Source organism: Panulirus ornatus, chromosome 63, assembly GCF_036320965.1.
Source record: "Panulirus ornatus isolate Po-2019 chromosome 63, ASM3632096v1, whole genome shotgun sequence".
Taxonomy (NCBI): Eukaryota; Metazoa; Arthropoda; class Malacostraca; order Decapoda; family Palinuridae; genus Panulirus; species Panulirus ornatus.
This window is the reverse complement of record NC_092286.1, coordinates 3,542,245-3,563,614: the sequence shown is the minus strand read 5'-3', so window position 1 is coordinate 3,563,614 and position 21,370 is coordinate 3,542,245. Positions and strand designations below refer to the sequence as shown.

At 38.5% G+C, this 21,370-nt stretch overlaps 1 protein-coding gene and 1 non-coding gene across 5 annotated transcripts; one reads left to right on the top strand and one right to left on the bottom strand.

Annotated features, from left to right (window-relative positions):
• Nucleotides 1-40: 40 nt before the first annotated feature.
• On the bottom strand, nt 41-7,247 carry LOC139745878 (ninjurin-1-like). 4 transcript variants are annotated; one of them, XM_071656525.1, is made up of 3 exons: nt 6,950-7,247; nt 2,958-3,172; nt 41-1,356 (listed from the first exon to the last, which is right to left on the bottom strand). In XM_071656525.1, exons 1-3 carry the CDS (start codon nt 6,969-6,971, stop codon nt 1,126-1,128), a joined length of 468 nt encoding a protein of 155 aa, XP_071512626.1. In that variant the 5' UTR covers nt 6,972-7,247; the 3' UTR covers nt 41-1,125. The 4 variants fall into 4 exon arrangements, with proteins under 4 accessions (XP_071512626.1, XP_071512625.1, XP_071512628.1 ...); XM_071656524.1 differs by having other exon boundaries at nt 2,958-3,175; nt 6,950-7,246; XM_071656527.1 differs by lacking the exon at nt 6,950-7,247 and adding an exon at nt 3,839-4,107 and having other exon boundaries at nt 2,958-3,175.
• An 8,261-nt stretch (nt 7,248-15,508) lies between these two features.
• Nucleotides 15,509-15,581, top strand: TRNAR-CCU (transfer RNA arginine (anticodon CCU)). The gene has a single exon. It is a non-coding gene; the product is annotated as a tRNA-Arg (tRNA).
• Nucleotides 15,582-21,370: the final 5,789 nt, after the last annotated feature.

Sequence of the window (21,370 nt, the reverse complement as noted above, 5' to 3'; positions counted from 1 at the left end):
ATATCAAAACATTATTTAGGAATGAAATGAGACTAACATGTAGTATGAATACTATTATTTTAGACAATAATATCTTTGGTTAGGAAAAGGATGCAAGTAAGTCAATACTGCAACACGTAATGCGAGGAGCTCATGAATATATCAACGGCCGGCAACTTGGGATGACAACCTTTGGTAACTCACAACAAACTTGTAACACTGGATTGTGCTCGAGGAGGAGTACTTTAAGAGGGACGATGAAACATTTGGTGATACTTTAAAAGATGTAATATATATATATATATATATATATATATATATATATATATATATATATATATATATATATATATATATATATATATATATATATATATATATATATATATATATATATATATATATATATATGAATTGCACGAGGTTAAGGATCAGCTTGAGTTCCAAAGATTACTCGTTCGTTAATGGTGTCTTAACATATATCGGTAATGAACATCAGATCAAGCGTCCTATATAGATCTTAAAAAAAAGAACAGAGCGATTGATAAATTAGACTATCAAAAGAAGAATAGGAACTGGTAGATTTTAAATGGAAATATAGTCATAATATATTTCTGTTATCTGCAGGGACTCTACAGATTCAGAAATGAATATGCTGTTAATGAGATGTTGAGGTATATCCAAGCAACATACGAATTATGAACCAAGGGAAATTACATAGCAATATATTGCATTGAATCAACAAAAATAGAGAATGATTTTGCAAATGCACATGCAGAAAAATTGTTGGTACTACTATTATTACACGTGATAATCTTACGAAACTATATATTAAATACAAAATGGCATAATAGGAAACATTACGGTTTGGAAAAGTAACAAGATAACAACTGGGATGGAAAATCTCACAGAAACATGAAATATACTCTCAATTTCAAGTAAGAACCACAATGCACAAAATGTATCATGAGTACAAAGTTATGTTATATCTTAATATCAATTTGTTGTAATGTAATTAATATATAAATTAGAATACAAAGTTCAAGAAAAATTTTTATAACAATATCATTTAAGTGTTACTGCACATAACTTCGTGTGGGGGTTGATGTGAGGGATGTGATAACAATATCATTTTAGTGTTACTGCTCATAACTTTGTGTGGGGGTTGATGTGAGGTGTGCTGATGGCTGGTGGCGGGGTGCTGTGCACGGTGGGGTTAGCAATATCCAAGCCCAAGCTGGACACTACCACGTTGAGCAGAAGGACGACGAAAATGATGGCCACGACAGTCGTGTTGAGGGTGTCGCTCCAGTCGTCATGGTCCATGTCGTTCAGATCAAACCGCTCGGCCACTATAAGAATGACGCCCGCAGCCACCTGATGCATGAGGTAAATATGTAAGTCAAATTCAAATAACGAGTTTATTTATGGACGTAGACTATTCTAAACAAACATATATGATGACAAAATAATAAAGTGAATGATTCAAAAACAATGAATACATACAAAGAAATTACAATCAAAAGCAATTCAAATAAAATTTACTCATTTTGCCGACTAGTCGGTGCCAGTACCTAAAACGTTATTATACCGACTAGTTTATTTTGACAGAGTTTATTTTCCCTTGTGCCACGTCTGCATTACATTACGTATGCTGGGGTTATGCTGCAGTAGGCTAGGGCAGTCCCAGCTAACATGAAAACAAAAAACCTCTTTGTCCCGCGATCCCAGTAGACATTACAATTAAAACTGATGTTTACGTTCAGCAAAACGAATAAATGTGTGAACCTTGATATTTGCAAATACCTTTCCTTCTATGGAAGAAGAAGAAAAAGAAAATCCGGAGTTCCAATAGTAAAGCAAAATGAAGGAAGATAAACTAATCGGCAAAGTACTAAGCCAACGTTGTTTATAAGAAGACAAAACAACCACAACCGATATGAAATACAATCACAAGTCGATACCACAAAAAATACAGAAAAAGAATCTTACAGAAGATGGAATCATAAATTTGTTTACTGTATGAGTAACAGTGAATGAGAAGTCTTATCGGGGACAGTTTGAAGGGCATAACCGAATAGTCTGTGATGGAAATCTGAAAAGAGGAATAACCTGAGAGAGAGAGAGAGAGAGAGAGAGAGAGAGAGAGAGAGAGAGAGAGAGAGAGAGAGAGAGAGAGAGAGAGAGAGAGAGAGAGAGAGAGAGAGAGAGAGAGAGAGAGATCACAGTACTATCAACGAGAGGGGCTCGTGGATACAGGAAGGGCTTCCGTAGCAGGTGGTGTAGGATAACCTAAAGTTGTTTATCAGCGCCAACTGTACAGCAATCACCAGGGCTCCCCAGTGTCATCCTCCACCACCATCACGGGATTTCCCTCCCTCCACTAGACCGCCTCACCACCGCGTCTCACGCTGGGACGTGGTGGTGTGGTGGAGGTGTGGTGAGACTCTCACCATCATTACACCAATCCACTATCACAAGACTTCCTCCACCACCACTACAACATTCCACCAACACTAGACACTCTACAACCACGTCTCACTAAGATTTGATGCTCCACAACCACGTCTAACCATCACTATGCACCCCAAAACCGAGCGGTTAGGGTTCCCAGCTATCACGCAAATGGAGCTGGGTTCGAATCCTTGCTGTTAGAGGGCATTATGAGTTATATGAAAAGTGCGCATTCATATGCACTATATTTGTGTGTGTGTGTGTGTGTGTGTGTATATATATATATATATATATATATATATATATATATATATATATATATATATATATATATATATATATATATTTTTTTTTTTATGTATATTCTACCTATGTTTTTAAACATTCCGCCACTTTAGCTATCGCTTCCTGTTCATACCTCTGTACAATTTGTAGTCAGTAAACTGTAAGATAACATAACGGATCCTAGACCTAGTGATCTCCGTCGATGAGTTACCAGCTGGCGTGTCACCTGGCGGACCCACCTGCAGGACGAGGCTGGTGATGATGCCCGTCAGGACAACGTAGTACAAAGAGTCGGTGGTGTCCCCGAAGTTGATGATGTTACGAAGTTGGTTGGCGTTGGCAGAGAGAAGACTGATGTCCAGGCAGCCCTTGGCGATCGTCATCTTCCGCTTCATCACGTTCAGGTCCACCGTGCCAGTCCTCCGCCGGCGAACCAACGGTTCTACCTCCAGCCCTGCTGAACATTCAGGTTTACGTTAACTTTTCAGAAAAATATTCAGATTAATTTTGTGGATCAGTTCACTTTACGTACAATGATTCAAAGAAAGATTGATTTATGAAACTTACTATGTGTGAGAACAAAATTGTATTGAAAAAAAATCTTTTCATAAAGTACTCATACAAATATGATTCATAAAAATCAATTAAAAAGACATACCTTACGAAGAATCTTACGCTTACTTTCATGAATTACCTTAAAACTTAATCTTAAATTGGAGTTAAGGTAAATATTTATATATATATATTCGCCATTTCCCGCATTAGCGAGGTAGCGTCAAGAACAAAGAACTGAGCCTGAGAGGGAAAATCCTCACTTGGCTCCCTTCTCTTTCCCTTCTTTTGGAAAAGTGAAAACCGGAGAGGAGGATTTCCAGCGTCCCCCAACTCCTTTCTGTCGCCTTCTACGACACGCGGGGAATACGTGGGAGGTATTCTTTCTCCCCTGTCTCCAGGGATATATATATATATATATATATATATATATATATATATATATATATATATATATATATATATATATATATATTGTGTGTGTGTGTGTGTGTGTGTGTGTGTGTGTGTGTGTGTGTGTGACATATACCTCTATCACATTTTCCTACTATTCACTTGAAAGTTTCACCTTGTGTGTGGTGGCCAGGCAGCAAGCCAGCTAGGTTGTGTGTACTCACGAACCCCGGGCTGGAACCATGATGGGTTTCCCCTGAGCTGCGCCTCGCTAGTCCTGAAATAATACATCCCTCAAGCGTGACAGTACGACCCTTAAGCACGATGGTACGGCCCTTAAGCACGATGGTACGACCATTAAGTACGATGGCACGACTCTTGAGCACGATGGTACGACCCCTAAGTCCGATGGTACGACCATTCAGCACGATGGTACGATCCTTAAGCACGATGGTACGACCATTAAGTACGATGGCACGACTCTTGAGCACGATGGTACGACCCTTAAGCACAACGGTTCGACGGATGTGTATGACGGCCTAGCCTATGTCACGACTCTAAGGAATCAGGTCAAAGGTTACCTAGTCGTACCTAAGATCATACCGTCGAGCTCAAAGGTCGTGTGGTCGTGCTGGATAGTCTTATGGTCGTGCTCAAGGGTCTTACGGTGGCGCTGAATGGTCATATGGTCGTGCTCAAGGGTCGTACGGTCGTGCTGGATGGTCTTATGGTCGCGCTCAGTGGTCGTACGGTCGTGTCCAAGCGGTTTACATATAAAGGTCCTGTTCATCCCTGACGTGGCTGACGCACACCTCGACCGTCCCCACCCAGACTCCCCGCCAGGACCCAACCCTGGGCTAGTGTGACACGTGAGCAACCCTCGAGTCACGTAATGTGGTCAGCCAGCCCCTCACGGACGCTCATCATTTTCGGCTTGGCAAGACCCGCCAACCTGACCCTGGCATGCAACTGAAGTCCATCAGGTGTTCTTGTTTACATTAAGGTGGTTATCAGCAGGGGGGAGAGAGAGAGAGAGAGAGAGAGAGAGAGAGAGAGAGAGAGAGAGAGAGAGAGAGAGAGAGAGAGAGAGAGAGAGAGAGAGAGAGGTTAACAAGGAAGGTAAGGTGGAGAAGATAGAGTTCTGCAGTGTACAGGTGTATGGCGTCGGCTGACTCAGCGTTGAGGTGTGGCATTGGTTTGTTGAGGATGTATTTTTGGCGCCTTTCTCATAATACGTCCGGCATGATTTGTGTGTGTGTGTGTGTGTGTGTGTGTGTGTGTGTGTGTGTGTGTGTGTGTTAGAAAGGCAAGCAGCCAAGCTGTGCTATGAGCTATTCAGATAATACTCCCGTCTTAGCCCCATCCCACCCCCCACCGTGGCGTCACGCTCCGATACTCTATTTTTTATCTTTCCTAGGAAGAACAGGAGACAACCACCCGTGCTGCCACTTGATGTAAGAGCCGACTGCACCAGCACTTACTTGCCTCTTGTGAAGCAGCTGCACCCACTTGGTGCCTGTAGTGCCTCACTCTTGTCATCAACGCCACACACATCTCACCCACTCTTTCTCTGAGTGTACACGTCCACACACAAATCGTTTTAAGTCAAAGACTTCCATTTATCATACTATCTATCCTCCAACATAAACTTGACTTACAAATTTTTAGGGTACACATCAGGTACATTCTAATTTCATATATATATATATATATATATATATATATATATATATATATATATATATATATATATATATATATATATATATATATATATACATATACAGAACACTGGCATGCTTTGAACTTCGCTCCTACCCCAGCCGGGCACCCAAAGCATCGAACGCTCGATATGCTTAATCCCTTCACCAACTGATTGTGGCTTCACCACTCACACTCGTCGTCCCCCGCCGCCCAGACACCTCATAGCAACCTCTTGTCGCTGCTACACTTGCTGCAGCAGCAGCCTCGTCAGGTACTCCAACGATTTGTATGATACTGCGCCCAGTAGGCGGCAGGGGACGAACGTCTCGTCACTCGTCTCCAACCCTTTCTTCTTGTGATTTTCCAACTTCGTTGGGTAAGACAGATGACGCCAGCGGGGCGGACAGTCACCAGCTTGCACCCGGAGAGATTCCTGTGTAGGCACGTCAGTGCGTATCATCGTGCGTTGGTGATGATGATGTCTAGTCACTGAACTGTGGGTCGAGCCGCATGTGAGAGTGACGGGAGGTGAGGGTCGGATCAAGTAACTGTTACAGTGGTGGTCATGTGATAAGGGACAAAGTGATCTTGTTCACCTTCGTTGGATGTTCGTTGAAGGCGATGTTTCTTTAAGCTATAGATGTGAGTTTTACAACGCCACTGTAAACGTTATCACACTGACACAACCAACAACTGGAGTCCACGTTACGATCTGTGTTGTTAAGAAAATTACAATCATTGAAAACAATGTACCTGCGACATGCATGACATTGCCTCACCAAGTTCTCAAATCTACTAAAACTAGTACAATTATCTGTAAGTAATGAAAAATGAATCAATAGAAGAAATATAGATCAGGCAGTTACATTATTGTATTAGTGGTTGACCACGCATCCATCTGCTGGTCCCAGGGTAAGACTCACTAGCCATACCTCCTTTCAGTACACCGTTGGCTCGGTACTTGACTCACAATTACTTGGCCTTGTTATGTTCGCTCTTAATGTAACCCAAATAACTTCTTGGACAAGCAATGGTAATCAAGTTGTTCTCATTCTTTTATTAAGATACAGTTCTTCTGTAGTTACCTCTTTCCTCTCACTCCTTATATCTTGGAGATGCTTGCAAATGGTTTCCCTTCTCCAACTTTACTGACGAACGGTACAGTTTCTGCCTTAATGACCACTTATCAATCAACAACCATTAAATCCAACAACGTCCATGAATGACATGAAGATTGTTCTATGAGTAAATTACTCGATTGTGCAACTCCATGAATGACCTCTTTCCTAGAGGGTTTCTCTAACATGAGAAGATCCTCGGCGAAGTTTTTCTTTCCTTTCGATGACGATGATGCAGTCTCGCCCGGGACTGACGTCTCGCTCGCGGTGTTACCACTGAATGAACACCAACTACAGTGGGCTGAGTTTAGGCTTGTGTGTTGTATATATTGCTTTCATGAAGGATGCTATCAACAGAAACATACCATACAATCTACTGATTCTCAGGATCAGCTAAACAGAGTTATCCTATTCATTCATTGTTTTATGAAAGATTTTGTTATTGTCGCACACAAAGGACTTACCAGACGTGTGGTTCTCAGCCATGCTTGGAGCAATCCTTTAACCGTAACTTAATCGGTGTAGCAGTTAACAGTAGTTCCACAAACACCAGTGATCCACTAATGAAAATAAAACCAATCGATTACATACAAGTCTAGTGGATACAAAATCAAATATATCTTGTGATTTAATACAATGTGCAGGAGTCACATAAGCGAATACTTCTTTTCTTTATTTCAAGTTATAATCACGGGCCAGTTTCAATTGCATTCGTACCGAGCCAGTCGTCACACTCACCAGCGTCCAGCGCTTACTGACTCACTTCGATCATAGGCTCTCCCTGCAGCTCCTCAGTTGCCACAATTCATTTCTTCGTTAAATGTCATTTGAACTTTTCGTGATGTATGACGTGCAGAGAAAACGGATTCCTGTGCAGTGCGCGAGCGTGTGTTTATAGATTAGGCAGGTCTAAGCCTGACCCAGACTTTTTCGGCAACAACCACTTCTCTGTTGTCTCATTATTGGCACACGTTTGGTGTATGTCTGCCAGTGTGTGTGGTCGCTCGTTGGTGCATGTTGGCTGGTTATTAGAGCTTCAGGCTTGTCAACTGCCCGGGTCATTAAGGTCGTTAACGTCATGTTATAACCATGATAAAAAAAAAAAAATCTTGAACACTTTCTTTGTGTGTTGAAGATAAATCGTACACTACAAAATGAGATTTACAGTCTTTCGGACGGTGTATATGACCCATGTGTTTTATGAGGTGGTTACTTGAGATGGGTTTTGGGAGATGGATAGAAGAGCAATCGGTTCTCAGGCTGAATGCAAGCGTAGGTGATGAAGCATCTGTGGCATTCTGGCTGATTCAAGTTATCTGTAATCTGACCATGCACCGATCAAGTGATAATCACAAGCTATTAAATCCTACAGCATAACTAGCAACTGTTGTACTTATGCTGTCATATACTCTGTGGTAAAATAAGTAAATAAAACTTTACTTGAAGTGTGTAATGAACTTTAGCTAAATGATGGTATATCAAGTTTTGTAAACAAAAACATCAATGATATATATATATATATATATATATATATATATATATATATATATATATATATATATATATATATATATATATATATATATATTCCTAATGAATATAAGAACGATTATATGTAATTCCTGCCCGAGATTATATTCAGATTACATCAATTTGTACTCATTGTAAAGGTACAAATATATGTCTACTGTGAATTTTCTGGATTTAAAGGTGTGGTGGCATGAGACTCAGGGAACTACGCAAATGTGGCTTGGCGATCATTAAGTAATGAATGCATATCATGTATCACAACCCACTTCACGGTAATGGGAACTTGCGTCAGTCGCCTGGACTTTCCTGGGAAGAACAACAGTTACTCCAGATTCTTAATACGTAATTCATGAACACACACACACACACACACACACACACACACACACACACATATATATATATATATATATATATATATATATATATATATATATATATATATATATATATATATATATATATATTGGAAATGCTATCTATATTGTACAAACGGATCCAATGATTCCAACTATCATTAAGTATCCTGATATTCATTTGCAGGTCACCAGTAAGTGTGAAGGGGAATTATGTCACTAGATATATGTAAAAGTATAATGATGAGGCAACAGTCTTGACGTGTTTTCATCATCGGATACATCCGTAGCGTCAAAAATTCGTCATAGGTCAGTTCCAACATGGATTGCCTTTGTCTCAGTAATGTCAAACGTTGAATAAAGAATCCCTGTTGGTATGAATGTGAAAACTAATGAACCTGCGGTACTTAATGGGGAAATTACATCAAGAATATATTCGTGGAATAAGGCGTAAAGAGGCACTCTCATAATACTTCCTTCTTCCCACGAACTGCAGAGGAATTCTCCTCATTTTGTCTCCTTTCAACATTTTCAACAGGACACAAACACCTTCAGAGCCCTGATCAATTTCTACATTATTTTGTCTAACTCTGTTTCCTTTCAATCGAGATGGCCTTGAATGAGACGCGGTTTGCCCGTCACTTTATGAAGAAAGTGAAATGGTTCGGCAACACTCTGACGTCATGCGTGACCCATCCCTCTTTTAAACGTTACCTTCTGAAGCCTCGCTAAGTGGAATGTCTTCGTCGCAGTTTCTTGATATCACCATCTCAGAATCGGGCGCGTCTACTAAACCAAATGTTATTGAAACTGTCCTCGATCCATCTATTTCTTCGCATTTCTCTGGTTCTAAAATTTCTCAACATGGTTTTAAAAAATTCATATTATAGTTTCTCTATTGTAAGAATATCACAATATCCAAGTATTTTCATCTCGTTCTGGAAAGAAATAAATTGGTCTGTTTATGCACGATTATACGTATTTTTTGTGGCTCTCTTTGTCTGTGGGCTTTTCCAATGATACGTTTCCCCATTTAGCAACCCTCTTCCTGCTGACCAGGGCTGAGTATGGTGGGTTTTCTGTAATCCTGTGTAACAGATGCCTTGTCAATATGTGTAACAATCATAATGACTGGAGATTCCCGTGATCTTCAGAATCACTCCCAGCTCACGGTACTTTCCTGGAACAATTCAGCCTTGGGATGATAGGCTAAGTATGACGAGGATAACAGTCATGATGCTAGGCTGAGTATGACGAGGAAAACTGTTGTAGTTTGTGGGTGAAAGACTGGGGTGAAGGATCAAGGTGTGGGGGGTCGGGAACAATGTGGGGGTAAGGAGAGGAAGGAAAGGAATTCTAGCCCCTTCACTACTTTCTTATCATGTGAGAATCTAACATTCAGTACTTTCAGACTGAAATAGTTTATGAAGGGGAGTTGAAGAAGGAGATGGAAGCGAATGATCTTTAGGACATCTCTGCATCTAATATTTTCCTCTATTTCCTATACTGTGAGAACTGACGGTGGCAGGAGTGCAGGAGGTACTGGCGACAGGCGTGAGACGCCCCAGGAGCAAATCTAATGTGAAATAAGAAATCAAGATATGAAAGAAGAATTGAATCACATAACACAAACAACTTGGTAAGATATTATTTAGGTTATTAGACCGGAGGGAAAATATGGAAAAAAAAGTTTTCCTTTTATCCAACTTCCATCCCTCACCTCATGTGATAACTCAAAGTTTCCAACTCCACAGTGCAACAAGTGGTCAGTTTAATGGACGAGTGTATCTTGATCGAACGAAGTTCAAAGTTTGAGAAGCGGTTCGCTTTTTATCTTATCAAGTATTGGTTCAGCAAGAAAAATGTTTACAGTCATTAAATACTGAATATTTCAGACCCGAAGAATTGCCAATCATAAGCAGGCAAAGTCGGTCAGTCGGTCATTCAGTCATTAGGTATATAAAATAATTGAAAAAAAGAAAAACATTTGTAGGCATCAGAAACCCAGTGCACACACACACACACACACACACACACACACACACACACACACACACAACAGATCCAACGTAAATTCCTTTGATTACCTGAATTGTGGTTTCCCATTTCTTCAGCCAAAGAACCCATAAACGATTGTGCATGCTCCTGTTTCAGTCGTAAGAAATCGATTAAGTCTAAGATTTTGTAGTAGTCTATTAAAAGCGTGTAATGTCCAAATAAACTTATTTCTCTTCCAATTCCATGAATAAAGATGTGTCTATGATCTTTGCTTTGATAACTATTTGCTAAAATTATTACTATGTACAAACTTATGAACTATAGCCACAAAGGGGATTCACAATCAAATATGCACTGACATGCATTCTACAGTATGTGCTACTACAATGCATACAACAAGCAATACAACTTCTACATGCATACAACAGTCAATACAACTACACAGCACCAGCCCACAATTTCAGATCAGAATTTTTTCGAGGACCAAGCAGTCAAAGTCAGACATACAGACAGATAAACACTCTGTAGACATTACTGAATCCAAATATGCACTCTACAGATACTGTCATAAGCGCACATACAGCAAAAGAGGCAATTCAGATTCTCTTCAGTATTTCGTACATGGATGATGGTGACTGATTTCGGAATCTTCAGGAGTGGGGACAGATATTGAGCACATTCAGTGTAGTGAGATATTCAGTGATCTACCAACGAATCCAAGAATTCTGATTACAATTCTTTTTCTTAGATTGGTGAAGAATCTTTTCCTTGATATATCAAACATTGTTCCACCAGCTCGTTTAAACATGACTAAAGCATTCTTGATGACATACCAAATTGTTATTCTGAGATAACTTCGGGCTTTTGCCACACCTTGAAATGTGTGTTGTCCCTGTAATTGCTGAATGCAACTTGTTAGAGAGAAAATGAATGAAAGTAATATCTACATAGAGAATCAGAAATGTGTCCCCAGCTACGTTCACACATTTTAGGAGAATGTTAGACTTATACAGAAAATTATCTGGCTTTTATGGGTGACTTATGAAGATTATAAGTAAGTTAGACTGAACTTGGAAAATTGCAAAGCAATCAAATATAAAGCTATCTATTTCTAATTTGAAATTGTATTATGATGTACAATCACAATGAAACTTATGTTGATATCTAAATAACGAAAATCTCATACATTATTTCTGTTCGAATATCTATATTATTAGGTAAAAGTAAACCAGAGGGAAAATGATGGATAAAAACTGATGTTGTGAGAAGTTTTTGTGTGCTTGCGATTCTATTGGAACTTTATATCAAACAAAAGAATAGGATAATCTCACGTATAGCAAGAAACAAAAGAAAAAGAAAGGTTTTTACCATAAATAATAGTTTTCATTCAAAACATCTTTATTCTACATATATTTAGGGAAAGAAATGCCTAAACAACGTTGATCACATTCTCAGACAATAATCTAAAGTGATAAGTCATTTTATGATAACAAAAATGAAATGAAAACGGCACTTCACTTTGCCTATAAGATAGAAAGACAATGTGAGGAACACCATCACTTATGCTTCCCTGTTGAGATCGTCGGGGATCCGCCAGTTTATTATTCGCCATTAGCCTAACCTGAAGTCTTCTTATTCTTTTCCCAGTGGCGGCAGCAGTGTCGTGAGCCTCCACTGCTTCGGGCAAATTAGTAAATATTTGAAGATCCGTTGCATTCTCTTAAGTTATTTTACGATAACAATTGATTATATTGATGAGAATTGTTGGTTATATTGTGTTTTACTCGAGTACTGTCGTACTCTCGTGTTCAGTATGACGAAGCCGGCGTAATTTGTCGTCACTGTCATGGAAAAAAAAAAAATCACTATCTTCATGGAGCCTATATTTCTGGCCATGGAACATATGAACTTTCTAACTGAAGTTATTTTCACGAGATGTAGGCGTAAACATTTCTTATACATAACAAAATTATGAGAAATATGGTTTTGAATATCTCCCTCTTCAAAAAACACCTTAAAATCACAGAATAGTTAATTGACAACCAAACTGAATCTTATTCTTAAGTTTTCTTGTATTTTGCTTATTTGATTCCCCAAAGACTGGTTCTAAATGGGAAATATTGGTACTATTATAGCAAAATTACTTCCAAATTTGCTGTATAAATTGAATGACATTAAAGAGTAATGTATTAGTGTCTATTAAATACCGACAATTCTTTGAGATAATATATATATATATATATATATATATATATATATATATATATATATATATATATATATATATATATATATATATATATCAAACTCTATTGAGCATTAAGCGGTTTTCTGTACCATAATGCATTAACTAGTAATCATTTCTCTCAAGACTTAACGTTTTGATCAGTTTTGATTTTTCATTTCGATATTATAATAAAGATGTCATGTTAAAAATGATGATTAAGACTCTTGGATTTACTTGATATTCATGATACTGAATTTTTGAAACAGGTTTTGACTCTATCTTCCATTTTCATTTTTTTTTCTTTTCCTCAGTCGTGTACTTTATAAGAAGTGTGGGTTATATGTATATGCTTACACTGCTTTCCTGTCTTTCATTATGGAAGAAAATGTGTAAATGTGATACATCTTACTCTCAATATATCATATCCACTGTTTCTTTTCTGTACTTAAGTGTAATATTCACCTTGATTTATTTTCTTAATTCTGTAATTTTAGAGCTGACATTTCGAGCATTACCATCCACTCACAGCATCAAATTTTTTGCTCAGTTATTAACTAGACGTTGTACTTTGTCACATGAAATCATTCAAGAAAGTTTCTGACCATGACCATAGTATTACGATCTTTGGAGATAACGCTCTCAAAGTAATGAAGATTATTAGACAGACAAGTTACAGTGGGTTGGTTAGTTTATCTAAGCTTTAGGCCTATAGACTGCTAGGGTAATTAAATCCAACATCAAGTTATAACTATCAATCTAGAAATCTTGCACACTAGATGTTCAAGATAATTCGGTAACACTTCAAGCTCTCATTGTATATATGTATAACAGGCTCTTCAGCCTCTTCTGACTGTACTGCCTCAGCACTACCCAGCTTATAGCGTACTGCTGACAATGCGCTCTATTCGTATCTCATCGTACAGGATTAAAAGGACTGGATTCGCTTATACATCGGGAGAAACTTCTTTCAATCGTCTAAGTCTGGAGAAAAGCTGCCATGAATCGCCACTTTCTTATTATTTACAGATTACTACATGTGCCTGCAAGAAAAGAAAATACAAATACATTATAGATTCTAGTCTTTCTTGCTTTTTAATGATATGGATAAAGATGTGTAGAAAGGGAATGACATGATGTAAGCAAAGAAATGTTGAAGCATTTTGTGGCTTTATCTTCCAAAATAAACACGAACTCTGTCTAATGTAACCCCCTTCATTGGAATCTTATTGTGACATAGCTTGATATACTGAACATTTGTACAACATATACAAAATGAAAACCCTACACATCTAGACCTGTCAAAGTATATAAACGTGGCTGAGAAATAAGATTGTGGCATTCGCAAAACTGCAATAGAGTTGCTTCAATTCTGTTTAGGTAAAATGCATTTATTTAGCGGATAAGATGTTAATGTGTTTCCATGTTTTACAACGATTATAATTCACAATGATAAACCATACTTTACATTTGAAAATATATAGAGATAAATATTTCAGAAAAACAAAGGTGAAATGCTTGGCATATGGCGACTCACAGCAACTGGCAGCGGTACTTTCTGGACGCCGATATGATGGCGAACCTTTGACGTTTATGGCGCGCTGTTCGTGATGGGGGCAAGGTGGGACACGTCTTTCCTCAACCGTATTCAAACATCATGGTGAACGCTCTCACTACGAACGCACGAAGACGGACGGACGGCTTAGGAGGAGGAGGAGGAGGTGCAGGAGGAGGAGGAACAAGATGTTTTTCGTCAGTGAACGTTACGAAATGTTATTCCCTTCCCTTCAGGATATCTACCTTGGACTGATGAATGTCATCATATTTGCCAACTGAGGATGATGATGAGATGTTGCTAACAAATTTCTTTGTCAGGGGTTGGACGAGAGAGGAAAATCAGCGTAACATGTGAAATGTAAAAAGCTGGGCATCTGGAGATTCTCATCCATTGCTATACCTTTGCGTCTGCATCCAGGCCAGAAGCAGGGGGCAATTGGAATTATGTGATGTGTTTAGCATCTGCCGAGAATTTTTATATTTCTTTTTAGTTAGAATTCATATGACATACCAACTGTCAGGAAAACATCCCGGTTTGTGTGGTGTTGCTTGTGGTTTGTGGCATGTGAAATATAAGGAGGCTTTATGAAAGAACGTGTGTCCACGTTGACTGATGAACCCGGTTTGGTTCTGAAATTAATCAGTCTTCATTATCACGTAAATGGGTTCGTTGCTCTCACAAAACCTCGCTTACTTCATAACCTCAATCTTTGCAGAAAAGAGACAATTTCTAATGACACAAAGAGTGAGCGTTCATGTTATCATAACTTTGAGTTATAGTTCTTCATGAGCTCGACTTAACAGGCTCGGAGGAGTCATCAAAGAGTATTATCTATGTTAAATACCTCCACATATGTCCTAGGATATAATGACAATCCTTCAAAAATCACAACAAAATTCTTGAGTTGTATAACAAACCCGTCTCTTGGAAATAGCTTCGTTGTTATAGTTTATGCAAAAAAGGAGCCTTTTGTAGAAACTAGAACAAAAGAATTACATAAACAAAATATGGACAAAAACATTAAGTAAAAGGTTGCTTGTGCTAGTGGTTACTTTGTTGGCTGCCTAAAGTGTGGTTTCCTTTCCCTGTGGAATAACATAAGACAGTGCCAAGTAACATCAAGATGACTAGAAATAGACTCTTTATGCTCAGGATTTAAACAAGCATCGACTGTGTTCAAGGAGATAGAGCCTTCAAAGGTCGCTACGTCAAAGGGAAGCCTTAAAGAGATACGTCTGAAAGACACAACCTTTACTAAACTTAGAAATGAAAGAAAGGGAAAAAATGAATGAATGAAAACTGATTCATAAGGGAAGCTGATCATTATATACAGATTCTCATGACCATTTTAGCATCTGCCCCTGTGGCCCAATGGATAAGGCATTGGCCTCCTAAGCCAAGGATTGTGGGTTCGAGTCCCACCAGGGGTTAAGACATTTTATTCACAGCTGGGGCGCAGACGGTGCATGGAATCGTTACTCTCCTTATGCACAAAGTAAACATAAACTTATGTAAACACACACCTATTTACTTTTATTTTACCTTGATATCAATAGAGACAATTTACCAGAATTATATAAGATAGATGGCACAAAGATAAGAGCTAGTATCATTTCTAAGCCTGACAACTTTCAAACAAAGGAAGATAAAATTTTAAGGAAGCCAACCTTGTAATCTACAGTAATTACGATCATATACAAGTTCTGACAGCAGCACAATACACGAAAAGCCATTTACGCCCAAACAAGAGGAACTACAAATAAAGAATAATTTGAGTAAAAGTTACATAATGAAAATATGCTTATGTATTAAAGATTGTAAAAATAAGTATATTTCTAAGCTAAAAGACGTGGTCACAGAAAATGTGTCGGCTACAAGTTATGTAGGACTATTATGCGAACTGAAGCACTAACTACTTGGAGGGTAATCTTTGATATAAATCGACTTATTTGGTCGAGTCAAGTGCAGTACCGCTCAGAAGGGGTGGTTGGGTTGTGGGGATGGGACTAGCCGTTATCGTCTTTTGTGAACATGTGTTTATGCTTTGTTTACATTTCTAAATGTCGGACGTATAGAAAGATTTCAGGTTGAATGGTATTACTTCAAGTTTTTAACCGTTACATTCAAGCAAATACATCTCCACAGACCAACACGAGGACCATACATGCAGTGAGTGTAGTATATATATAAGACCATCGTCTGATGGTGGCGTTCAATTATTTTTTTTCGATCGTTGTTTACAATTTGACGTTGAAGGCCGTAACCAACCTCGTTATCTCACAATCTTGCTTGACTGATCATGGAGCTACCTGGGTTGAGCCCCTACATTGCCCTTCTTTTCCTACTTTTCTCATTCTTCTGTTCCTCATCCAACTCCGTGGAGCCTTCCAACAAACTCCTGCCAACTTCTTTACCTAAGAACACCCGAACCTCCAGTCTCATCCAGCCACCTCGGGCCACTGAGGCTCGGGTCGTGTGTGGCCGAGCGCAGACGAATCTTGTTAACATTTAGTCACCAGCTTTGGACTTTGTATGTTGGACAGATACGTTGCTGGTTGTGGCTAAATTACCATCACCCGCTGATTGTCATTAGATCCAAGAACATACACAATCCTGTGCAGTGAATCTAGTCGTGACAAGACCTTTTAATTGCTTGAACTACAAAATATACGTCACGGGCTGGTGATGTATACGTCACGTGCTGGTGATGTTCACTTAGATGCGTTAGTTGCTGGGAGACCATTTAGTCGGAACCTGTGCACTACACGTTCGTTAAAACACAAACTGTAAAATTACTGCGTTAAGTTAAACATTTCTGACGAGTCTTATAAAACGGACATTGATCTAGATGTCAAAGTTTTAATGTGTTGCCGGAAGGGATAGTAACTCGGTATCCCTGAAGGAGATACAGCGCAAACTGCTGCTATTCACTGACATCAGATAACATCAGGAATGATATGGTATTCAGGTCCTTGGAATACTTGTGGTAGCGATCGTTGTACTGGGAAGTCTATATATGGTCACCAGGAACATGAATGCAACACTCAAGGTTGGGTAAGTAAACAGGTGTGCAACATGTAGTAAAGACGTGCAAACACAGTCGGGCTTGGGCAGTTTGTAGCCAGACATATATATATATTTTTCTTTTCTACTGCTATTGATGATACAAATTCCAGTTTCCTTCATCATCAGGTCATCAGTTTGATGGTTATGTATTCATCAACAGCTTGATAGTTCGTCGCTTATTACACGTCGAAGGTTTGTAGTGGTGCATGATATTGATCTAAGCAGATAATATTGTATACCATCCCCTGTATTGTATACCATCTCATTTATTGTGTACCTCCTCCTCTATAATGATTGGAATAACAACATCACTAATGTGTGTGGTGTGTGTGTGTGTGTGTGTGTGTGTGTGTGTGTGTGTGTGTGTGTGTGTGTGTGTTTTCTCATCAATAAAATGATGTTTTTATGTTTCCCTTGACGTTATATTACTGAATTTCGTCAAAGGGAGAGGAAGAAGAGAAAGATCAAGAGAAACGGAGAGAGAAAGAGCGGGAAGTCAGAGAGGGAGACGAAGGAAGAGCAGGATAAACTAGAGAGCGTTCATCGCTGGTCAGTTTATGTTGTGCTGTTGATCCGGGGTACGAAACAGTCCAAACTCGCCTAGCTTGCGGGGCCAGCCGATGATGCCCCCACCCGCCCGCCGGCTCCCTCCTCCTCCTCCTCCTCCTCCAGCTTATTCTCAAACATTTCATTCAGTAAGTACCATCAGTACTACTTCTACAAGACTCAGATTTTAAATCAGCCTGCTATATAATAGTATATAAAAGACCTGATATGATATCTAATGTACATGGAGATGATTTCTGTTACATCATTTCTATTTAAGAAAGGCGTTAATGTTGAACGCACCAGCCCGTCTGTTGGCTGGTTGTTGGTGAAGCTGGAAGTACTCTAGGATTTCATTGATAAGATTACGTGGATAACATCAGTGTTGACTGATCATTAATAATTAAAGTTATCATTAGACACTAAAGTAAGGAGCTTGGTTAACCTATATCACTGGTACTGTCTTCCCCGTAACTATTTAAAGTATATACCACATGCAATACTCTGCACTGGACGTTGAATTTCTCCTTTATCACTGCATGATAAACTGCTTTCAAATTCAATTTTTTTTATCATTATTACTAATTATTGTTATCATTATTATCATTATTATTATTATTATTATTATTATTATTATTATTATTATTATTATTATTATCATTATTATTATCGTTATCATTATAATCCTTATGATTATTCCCCGCGACAGTAAGGTAGCACCAGGGACAGACGACTAATGGCATTCGCTCACGTCCAGCCTTCTCTTTCAAGTTGTTCAGTGTTGTGCGCCAAGAGCTGTTGTGTATGTAAGGTGCCTCAACAACTGCAGCTCTCGTGGCCTGTGCTGCGCTTGTTTGACCCTGACTGGAAATGTTGTTTTAGTTATGCAAGTCTTGACGATTCTGTCTCTTCATTTATGGACTCTGTTCCTGTAGCTGAGCGTTTTAATGTTTTTGAATTTTAGCCCAAGCAACTTTGGAAATTGATATATTATATTCAAACGATTCTGTACTTAAGATATTCATGGAAAATGTTTCATAATGCTTCCCTTAGTCGACAGAGGTTCAACGATCCCCCAGAGGCCAGGCAGGTTCAACACCCAAGCCCTGGTCGAGATTTCTCCCTTTGAGAAACTTGGCAACTTTGCTAGAAAACGAGATTCCCTTGCTCGAGGGGAATCTATCTTACGTAGCGAAATGAGGCTAGAAACAGTACAACACCCACAAAAATGCTCTGTGTATTGCGATTAGATATTGTTAATAGGAGTAAGAAATATGATCAGAGAGGCTACTTCTTGTAATTTTCCAAAGTACTGTGTGATCATGGATTTCTAGTGTGTTCTCTAGGTGTTTATAGAACTTGGGTCACTACCTCACAGATGTTCCTGGTGAGGGATGAGGAAAGTCTAGCAACTTTCGACCTTTGCTGGCAACAGCAGGTCATAAAGTGAGCAGCAATGAAGGTGCAACGATCTTATGGTGCTGCAATATATGTGATGAACACCGAAAATAACGTCACTCGAGTTTAGGCAAGTACAGTTATGTACTTTATATCATCTGATGTCTTTCATAAATTCTTCATACCTAATTCTATTCGTTCAGTTGGGCAGTTTGATAGTCAATCTTTGCCTCAACTGTGTTTACATCTGAGCGATTTTTCATTATTGTACGATCACAATCCGCCGTAGATTAAGCCAATATGATCATTAAATCTGAAGGTCTCATTCAAATATTTAATAAAGAACAATTCAAGTAAAATATAATTGATCATAAACAAGTATATCGATTCGTTCACAACAGGACTAAACAACCATTAATTATAACAACATGCAAATAATGTAACACCTATAATGATAATTTTCTTTTAGGTTTGAGATACTAAATCATAAACAGCTTCTTGTATATATATATATATATATATATATATATATATATATATATATATATATATATATATATATATATATATATATATATATATATATATATATATATATATATGGTTAAATTATCGTACTCACTGGAGTCATATACGTATCGAAGATGTTATATGTATATTGCAGGGTTTGAGGATTAATAGTAGTTAATAAGTGTCATTCATGTAGACTGCAAACCATAACTGAGACATAAGGACAAATCATTCAGGTGATTAGAATCAAAATACTTCATCTTCCGCGAAAGGATCGACTCATTAGGTTCATAAATACCCTTCAGTAGTACAACACAGTTCTGTGACACTGTATGTTGCTTTCATAATCTTCCATCTAATCTGTAGTTAGTGACTTTTGGTTAACATTCATGTTTTGTATGTGTGTGTGTGTGTGTGTGTGTGTGTGTGTGAGTGAGTGTGAGAGAGAGAGAGAGAGAGAGAGAGAGAGAGAGAGAGAGAGAGAGAGAGAGAGAGAGAGAGAGAGAGAGAGAGAGAGAGAGAGAGAGAGAGAGAGAGAGAGTATCATACTTTCTGCTCTCAATTGTACAGTGCTTTACATAAGAAGCATCTCTTCTCACCTCATAATTCAGTTCCCTTGTGTGAACTTTTACATAATAGTTTGATAAATGATGATAAAAGGAGAGAATGATGATAAAAGAGAGAAATAAAAATTGTAGTTGAATATACTGCACCTTTATGATACCGCCAACAACCTAACTGTAGTACCTAACCTACTCATGGTTGGTCAAGACATACAGATACAATCAGATAGATCAATCAACACTCAGTCTTTCCTTCTGTTTTTTGCCTCCCTGTACAAGCATTTCTCTTGAAACCTTTTAACTCTATGTAAATATCCGATATCGCCTATTTCTACTGCTCAAACGTTCTTTTACGTCTTGTAACTCACTTTAAACCAAAATAGGCTCAACAATTACTGCTAAGTTTTGTTCGGATGTAGTAAATATAATCTACACACAACTTGAGAACGGACAAATTGAATGTGTCTACCATCGTTTGTAGAACTGACATCAGAAAACGAGATACTACATACTTTAACGGGGACTATTTCATGTAAGAAGCATGCAAAACTGTTACATAGATATATGTTAAAGAACCTAGCATAGTTTTCATGAAAAGCTTCCCCTTGACGGAGGTTAATCTCCAACGATTGAATAATGAATTTCGAAAAAAGAAAAAGAAAAAGATAACCCGGGCAGAGGCAGGGGCTCAATGAAGTCTTTACCTCTCGTCCTTTCTTAACCTTCTCTTGACCTCACTACCCTGTACAATCTTCCAACAAAACCTTTGCAATCATTTTCAGCTCCTTAAAAACCTTCTTTACAGGAAGTTATTTTCAACTTACTAAACTTGATCTGCATTCTCTGTAGCTAAGAACAAGATGCACTAAAAATGTGTTCATGAAGGAAGGAGCCAGCAAGACACCTTCACACACAAACTGACAATCAGGTTGATAATATAATGAAGAAACACAAACATCAAAGTGGGCTGCCATAACTATACGGAGTGAGGGGAGTCATCAACCTGGGATCATAACACAAACACAAAGGTTAGAGGATGGTGATGGTGTTGACAGAGAGGTTTGATGAGGGGTTACCTACCACTGTAGCTGTCTGCTGGATGACATCCAAGTGATGGTGACAGTGAAAACAGAACG